Below are 8568 nucleotides of genomic sequence, written 5' to 3' on the forward strand. Positions count from 1 at the left end.
TGCATCCCCGCCGCCCCCGCCGCGCCGCCTCCTCGAGCGCCCGTCTGAGATGAAGAAGGCGTCCATGGAGTAGCTGTCGGTCACGGCCGCCTCCCCGCGGAAGTAGCGCGCCGCAGGCCTTTCACCGCTCTCGGGGTCGCTATACTCCTCCGGCGCCGCCGGCGGGTACGCGGGCTCTGCCGGCGCCAGCTCCAGGCCCGGCTTCTGGTCCGCATCGTAGCTGCTCGGGGGCAGGCAGTGCGGGGCGTAACCTGGAGGGGCGAGAAATGGGGAGAGGGTTTGAGGGTGACGCTCTCGGGACGACTTACTCCTTTAGGGAGGTCACTCCCTAAGCCCATCAGCTTGCGTCCCGGTGGCAGCTCTTGGAAGACAGTGGTCCGACGTGCATCTCAGCTCGTGGTGTCAGGTTGCCTGGGTTCACATCCTTCCCCACGGGCCATAGTACAAATACTGCTTCCCACCGCGTGACGCAGGGTCGGCATGGGCCTACTGGCTTTGCGTTCATTATCTTAAATGTTCACATCCACGCAGTGAAGGTTTTATTATTATTACACCCCTTTTGCAGGTAGAGAAACAGAGAGGGAGGAGAGAGGTGTCAGTCTAAGCTTACTACTAAGTGGTGGAGCCAAGATTGGAACTTGAGCCATTTGACACCACAGCCCACGTACTCTACTCCAGCATCCCCTCATTCCAGCCCTATAACCTCTGAATGTCAGTGTTCTTAGCTACAAAATGAAGTTTGTAATTGGACACCCTCTCCAAGGATCGCTGCAAGAGCAGAGTGTATTAAGCTCCTACTGTGCGCTGGCTCTGTCTGGGTGCTGTACACATGCAAATTCATTTTAATAGTCACAGACTCACGAAAGCAGGTACGATTATAATCCCCCTTTTACATATAAGGAAATTGAGAGAGAGCGGCACACACAGTAATTGCTATATAAATGTTAGCTATTATAAATAATTATACTTTTTACTTGCTTGAAAAAGTGACTTCACTGAAGATTGTTTAATTGTCTGCCCCACTACACTCCCAGCTCCACAGGGCTGGGTCTGCATGCCCAGCACTTGACTGTATAGATGTTGCGTAAATGAATCACAGTCCAGTTAGACCCACCTCCCTAGGTAGCTGGAGGTGTTGAAGAGGGTCAAGTGTGTGGCATGTGCTAGGTAGGTGTCCAGGAGGGGGACGTCCTGGTACTGGTTCCCAAGCTCAGTTCACTCTCATTCTTCTGGAAGTCTTCCCCAGTCTTCAGCGAGAATTTGCCTCCCCCTCCTCCTTCTGCCTTGGAGTTGGGCCAGAAATCCTGTCTGCCATGGGTTTGAGTGATTGATGGGAAAGCAGGCTGGGGCTTCCCAGGGGATTCCGTAAGGGCTTCTCAAGGGCAGGGGCCACCCCAGTTGGTCTCAGCCTCCCATGGCTAGCCCAGTGCTAACACCTTCCCTGGGAACCCTAGTGCCTGGGCTCCCTGGAGAGTTTCTGGCAGACATCAAAACAAACTTATCATTTTGGCACTTAATTACAAGTGTTACCATTGTCCTTAGATTCTGGAAAACAATGGAGGTTAGGCCCTTTCTCCAGGTTTCACAGCTGGGGAGTGGCAGACAGTGGGATTTGACTTCCTCCTGCTGACCCCTGAGACCTGGAACCACCCCTCTTGGGCAGCCTTCTCTGCTGAAGTGAGCAGGTGGAGACTGGATTCCAGTGATGCTCAGACTTCCCGCTGGGTTGATTCAGCCTCTAGGCCTTTCCTCTCATCTGGTATTTAGGATGGTCACACAGACTCCCTCAACCCTGAAGGCGAGGGGACATCCTCATTTTTTTCTCTCTTCAGCAGCCAGCACAGGGCCCTCTGCACTCCTAGGGATTGGGGTTTGTGGAGTAGGATGGCTCAGTGGGGAGGTGCTCTGTGGTCAGATGCAGGGAAGGGTGGTGGTAGTTTTTTTTTAACCTGGGGGAAAGGTACACAACCTCTCAGGACCTCTCAGAGTCTCTCAGGGTCCTGTCCTTCCTCTCCCATCTGCCTTTGTTTGGAGGTTCCCCTACCTTCCGCCCCAAGAACCAGGCCCCAGGATGTTCAGGGGGTGTTGTTTTAGACTGAGTGAAAGACCCGTAGAGTACTTGCAACTCCCTACTTGTCCTGCATCCTCATACTGTAATTGTTGATGAAAATAATGGATGTCGAGCCCTTAGCTGTGCCAGGCTCCATGCTAACTGCTCCTCTTCCCACCTCTCACTGAGTCGTCGCAGAAGCACTCATGACAGATGGGGAAACTGAGGAACAGAGCAGTGGTGATACTTGCTCACAGGTCGGAGCAAGGGTGTACTGCACTGTTCCCTTCGTTTCCCACAGGCTGGGAGGTCCCTGAGGAAGGGGCTGTGGCTGGGTACTTCCCTTCCTACCCCAGGGCCCCAGCTAGAGGACACTCAGTAAGTATCTGTGGAACAAGATTTGCCATGTGGACTTCATGGCATGGCCCAGCAGGTGTCCTGTAGGCAGTCCTGTCCACCCCGGCTTGAGGCTCAGGATAGGGCTATACCTCACTTGGCTTGGGCTGTGGGGTGGGAAGGACTATGAGGGTCTCTGACAGATTCTAGCTGGATGACCTTGGGCAGGTTGGACATCGTTCTGTGCCTCGGATCCTTGCTGTAGAAATGGGGACAGTATGGAATCCTTTGGGGGCACAGCTGAAAGGTGACCAGTACCTTCCATGCTCATTTTTTATTTTTTTTTAAAGAATTATGTATTTAATTTTATTATTATTAATTTACTATAGGACACATGCACTCACCAGAGAGAGAAAGAGAGAGAGAGAGCGAGAGAGGGAAAGTGAGAAAGCAAGCCGCCAGGTCCCAGATTCGAACCATGGTCAACCATATGGGAGTCCAGTGCCTTCACCACCACACCACCTGCTGGCCTCATTTGTTTATTTTTTAAATTTTACCAGAGGGCACATGCATTCACTAGAGAGAGAGACAGAGAACGAGAGAAAATGAGAAAGCACCTGCCCCCCCTCCATGGGGATGGTCTCACAACAGCAACTTCTCATCCATTTCTCCATCCTTTTGGGATTTTCCTTTTGGGATTTTGGATATGCATGCATATGCGCACCTGGCATATTTCTCAAGCTACCAGGTCTGGGACTCAAACTGTGGATTTGGCCATATGGGATCCAGCTGCCTTAACCACCATGCCCCAAGCCGACCACACATTCTGTTATTGAAGAAGGATGACCTACAGGCTAAGAACACAACTTCGGTGCCAGACTGCTGGATGGAGTACTGATTTTACCATTTCCAGCTGTTTGGCCTCGGACGAATTACTTGACCTCTCTGGACATTTCCAGTCTCAGCAAGGAGTCTACCAGTGAACTAACTATACGAAACTAACAACTGACACTCCTCGAGCACTTGTCAAACCTTGCTTTTACGGCTTTACACGGGACTGCATTGTAATTTCATGACTAAGGTGGTGCCACTTTACAGATGAGGAAACCAAGGCACAAGGAAGGTAAGTAACATGCCTGGCCTCTTGGAGCTGGTGAGTCAGAGTGGAGATCCTAGCCGTGTGTCTGCTGTAGTAAATCCCCAGCTCAGGTTGGCTGATATGAGCAGTGTCCCCAGATGGGCTTCCATGCTGCAATTTTCTTGGCATCTGCTCTGACACATCTTGCATCTCTCTGGGCCTCTGATTTCTCCCCCAGGGTGTGCAATTTCTACCGCGTGTTCTGATGAGAAAACCTGGAGGATAGTGGGAGCGGTCCCCACCCACACTGGGCTCTCTGCCCATGGCGCCCCCTGCTGGCAGTCTGCAGCACTGCAGCACCTCACTCGTCACTGGAGGCTCTTTGTACCAGTATAGGGGCCTTGGAACAAAGGCAGCTCCTTTGCCTAGGGACTTGGAATTACCTTCAGGACAGGAATTGAGGGCCTAGACCTGATGCCCAGTGGTTGTGGGGTTTTGGCTGGGAGTGGGAGCATCATAGAGTTTGTGTGGCCATGTTAGGAGGACGTAATTCTAATTGGTTGGTGACCTTGGCCAGGCTGCTTAACTTCTCGGGCTGTCTGTACCAGAGGAAGATTGATCAGGTGTTATAAAGATCCTTTGTGTCATGGCTGAATCAGTGTCTCTGTGATGCTCTGGCCCTCCACTGTTCCACCCCGTTCTCAGTTCCACAGACATTTCCCTGTGAGCCCTTGGCATGTTACTTAGCCTCTTTTGCCGTATCCGTATAAGGGAGTTCGGGAGGGATTGGATGAATGAATGCATGTAAAGTGCTTCGTATGGTCCCTGACTCGTTATAGCTGCTTCTAAGCCATTATCTTCATCGTATCATCATTATTCCTACATTTCCTGGTGATCTTGTAAGCTGCCAGAGAGTAGGAGATGCATATGGGTGTCTCTGGCTGCTGTGTGACCTTGGCAAGCTCCCGACCCTCTTGGAGCCTCAGCCCTGGAGAATCTCTTAGAACACTGTAAGCTGGGTTTTAAGCCTATGGAACTCTGGAGATTTGGGGTGCCTTCCTTTGCTCTAAGGGTGACTAGAAGGCAGAGCTACCTATCTTCAACAGGGAGAGACAGGACTCACTTATTTGGATCCCAGAAGAGGCAGGACACCCAACAGAGGAAGGAGTTGGGACCCAGAGAGGAGACCTGAGTCTCTTCCTGGCTCTTGGACTCAGGCTCTCACTGTGTGACCTTGAGTAAATCATGCAGCCTTGCTGGGCTTGGATTCCCCATTGAAGGGATGGGGACCAGAGCCACCTCTGTCTATAGGGCTATGGGGAGGGCCCAGAAGCACTCCTGTCACCTGAGAATGACTTCTGGTTTTCCTGTCCCAATGTCTTGATATTTTAGACTGAAGGTTCAGAATCCATTGCAAAAAAATTCTGTACCCAAAGGTATAGAGAGAAATTGATGAGGATTAAGGCTCTGGGCCCTCTGCAGACAGTCTCATCTAACTTCCTGAGCCCCCCAGGGTGAGAGTGGGGGGATCTGTAACAAGTACTACCATTGCTACTAGTGCTTCAGCTATCACAGCCCTCCCTGTGGGTCAGGCACTGCACTGTGCCCAGAGCCAGAGTGGGCCCAGGATGTGCCCCAGGTCCCTGGAGGGGGAGTCAGGGTCGGTACTTCCAAAACTTCTCCAGTTTTCCTCAGACCTCAGAGAGGTTGTGGAGACCTGCTGGGGAGGGAGAGTTTGCAGTTGGTGGGATAAAGGGTGGTGGGTTTCCTCAAATACCACCACCCAGTTGGCCTGCGTCATATGGGACAGTGGGGTGTTTGGGGTAGGGCTGTTCTGGAAAACGATCCAGCCCCTTGGACATGTTTGTAACTGATACTTAAGAACAGTGATGACTAACACTCACTGAACACCTACTCTGTGCAAGGCACCCTGCTAAGTGCTTTACCCGCACTAGGTCATGGGCAAAGTTGCGTCTTTCCATGCCCTTGCACTACAGGGAACTGGAGCTCAGAGAGGGGCTTTGACCTATCTCAGGTCACAGAGTAGGGGCTCATCTGAGCTAGCTGGCCTCCTTTTAAAAAATGGAGCCAATCCAAGCAAGGTTCCTTTGCTCAGTCTCTCTCAGACTCCCAGGGGGCCAAACTTCCTCCAGGGAGTTTGTAGCCTCAATCCTACCTCCACGTCCTGAGATGGGCAGAGAAGAGAGGGACCCGGTGGTGGGCTGGCTTCCCAGGCGGCCCAGTTTCCTGAGGAGGGCTCGGCCCTGCCGGGTTGGGGGGAGGCTGGAGGGGCTGCTGCATGGGTATATTTAGAGCTGCTGCTTGCTGTGCCAGGGCCTCGGGCCTCGAGAATCAGCTCCAGCCAGCTGAGCAGAAAGCCAGGTCTGTCAGCAGCAAAGCAGGATAAAAATAGTTTCTCCTGTCTGCTCACAGAGCTGGGCAAAGGGGCTGGGTACCTCCCCCTCCCCTTATTATAGCATCTTTGTTAGCGGTTCCCTGGGCACTGGACCAGAAATGACACCCACCTCCTCCCAGGGCCTGGCAGCTGGTACATCTGCCTGTGGGGGAGGGGTCTGAGTCCAGATGAGCAGGGGACAGAGTGAGGTCAAGCCCAACATGACCAGGGCTGCAGGATGTGAGACTGATGCCCACTGACTTGTGCCCCAGGGAGCTTCTAGAGAATTCTGGAGCCCCTCTTCAGCTCCTGGAATTCCCTCTATTCTGGTCTTCCCTGACTGTGACCCAATTCTGGTGGCCCACAGGGAGGTTCACAGCTCCACAGGAATCAATGGGAAAGATTTTTCAGGGGGTTGTGGAGATGGGGAGTGAGTGGCTTGGGGTCTTAAATGGTCCGGCCCTGGCTGGTGGGTTAGCCCCTGCTCCCTGGGATGGGGGCAGGGGGTTTTCTGGAATCAAGGTATGTTGCACAGTACCCCACCTCCTCTACGGTTCTGCTTCCTGCCCTTTTGACCTCCTAGAAGGGTGTGATCCAAGGGCCCCTTCCAAAGCCCTTCTGACCCAAAGGCTGGCACTAGACACTTCACTCCAGGAGAGACCGCAGTGGGGAAGGAGGCTAGAGGTCTGGGGTTTTCATTTCTCTCAGCGGCATCTCGCTATATCCCCCAGGGGGCCTCCTAAATGTGGAGGGGGGGGTCCCTACAGCATGTGGGTAAAGCACCCACCATGTGATACAGGGTGTTACAGAGGCCACCCATTAGGTTCTTGTGACTTCGGTTAAGTCACAGGCTGGTGCCCTGAGTTTGCCCTTGAGTTTTGCTCTTGTGGGGTGAGTTTTGCCCCTGTGGGGTGGAACTCACCCTCCCTTACCCTCCCTGGCCTTTGCCCACTGTGTAGCGTGGCTCAAGAGCCTTTGGGATGGCTCAGCTACTGCGCTGACTTAGGGCACTTGGTATGGGCTCCACAGTGGTCACAGAGCTGTATGACCTGCAGAAGCCAGCCTGGGCCCCTCACGGTCCCCTATAACCGAACCACAGGCCCCTGGACTCCATATCCCTCTCCTGCTGATTCTGGTTCCTGGGTCCTCTGAAGGTCAACTGCTTGATTTTATGAGAGTGAAAATGAGGCTTGGGTGGAAAAGATGAGGTGAAACCACACAGAAAGCTCATGGTATGTCTAAGACTTCAACTCTGTGAGTCTTGAAAATGGATTTGGACATGACCTTGGGCTGAATGTTGGACCTGAATCTCCATGCTGGACCCAGACCATTGCCCTGAATCTGTTCTCAGACACTGAGACTTGGACATGGGTTTGTCCTGGATGTCGAACCTGGACTGTAACCTTGGCCATTGACCTTGGACCTAGACCTTGAGCCTGATGTTGGACATAGACATTGGACCTGGACGTCACATCTGTGCCTGCACTAGACAGAATCTCCGACCCAGACCTAGCTTTTGAACTTGGCCTTCTGACATGTTTTTAACCTGGATCTTGGACTTGAGCCAAGACCAAATTACCAGGGAAGTGGTGGTTATAGAAGACTTGGGCCTCCTGTGTGTCCTTGGGCACCTCCCCAGCCTTCTCTGGGCTCCCTCTGCCAAGAGATTGGACAGCTTTTTTGAATTCCCTGATCCCCAAATGGATTTCGTGAGGAACAAGGTGTGTGTGCTGCAGCTGGGGACATACAGCTGGGCTCCTAGGCCTGGCCTGGGGCGACAATGCGGCGCCATCAGAGGGAGTGAGAGGAAGTGGATGCTGATACAGTGTGGTCAACTGTACTAGCCTATGGGTGGAAGTAGGAGAGCTTCCTCCGCCTGCCGGGGAGGCTTAATGTAGCTGCAGAGGGCAGACAACTGCGTTATTGGATTGGCATTGATCCCTCTTCTGCCTGGGTCGGATGCACTCTGAGTGGGGATGGGGGTAGGCCTGGGCGGGGTGCAGTGGATGGGGGACCCGCTCCCAGCTGGAGTTCAGAGTTCAAGCGTGAGGGGAGGTGGACGCTCCAGCAGCTGTCCTTGGCAGGGGTCCATGGAGACCACCGACGTGCAGATGGACGAGCAGCCGTTCTCTGGGGTGGCTGAGTCCCAGCATCTGCCAGGATGGGGGTGCTGGTCTGTGAGGGCGGGCTTCGTGCAGTTGGGGATGAGGTTCTGAGTGGGCTAGGAGACTGTGAGTTGGCCTCTCACAGGCTGAATCTGTGCTCAGAATTCCCCAGGGGACAAGAGAGAAGGCAGGCTGCACAGAGGCAGCGGACACTGAGAATCAAGGGGCAGGGTTGGGGGTGGGCGGGAGCATCTTATTGGAGGGATGGTGAAACCAGATCTTGTCTCCCTTCATGGGGAGCCCTGCAGACAGACCTGGAGCTTTCCCCACAGGCATGGGCTGGGGTGCAGGGGCGGGGGGGCTTGCCTTCCCTAGTTAGGGGTCCTGTGGTTTTGTGGGGAGCCTGGAGCACAGACACACCTGATGCACTCTCTGCCCTGCCTGGCTGTGGAAGCTGAAAGGGAGAGGAACAGGGAGGCAAAGGAGAGCAAGGCATGTGTGTGTGTGTGTGTGTGTGTGTGTGTGCGCGCGCGCCCGTGCGTGCGCGTGTATGTTTGTGTGCGCGTGCGTGTGGGTATGTGTGTGTGTTCCTACAGGAATTCTC

General features: G+C 53.7%; 1 protein-coding gene across 1 annotated transcript in view; it reads right to left on the reverse strand.

Moving 5' to 3' along the window:
- Positions 1-5: 5 nt before the first annotated feature.
- Positions 6-8568, reverse strand: part of SCRT2 (scratch family transcriptional repressor 2) — a gene marked incomplete at its 3' end in the record, with an annotated part of 11470 nt that continues 2907 nt past the window's right edge. Inside the window, exon 2 of the mRNA XM_014593279.1 lies at positions 6-251. Within this exon, the coding sequence (XP_014448765.1) occupies positions 6-251 (246 nt within the window). The remainder of the gene's footprint in view (positions 252-8568) is intronic.

The sequence above is a fragment of the Tupaia chinensis genome, unplaced genomic scaffold, assembly GCF_000334495.1.
Source record: "Tupaia chinensis unplaced genomic scaffold, TupChi_1.0 Scaffold140086_1, whole genome shotgun sequence".
Taxonomy (NCBI): domain Eukaryota; kingdom Metazoa; phylum Chordata; class Mammalia; order Scandentia; family Tupaiidae; genus Tupaia; species Tupaia belangeri.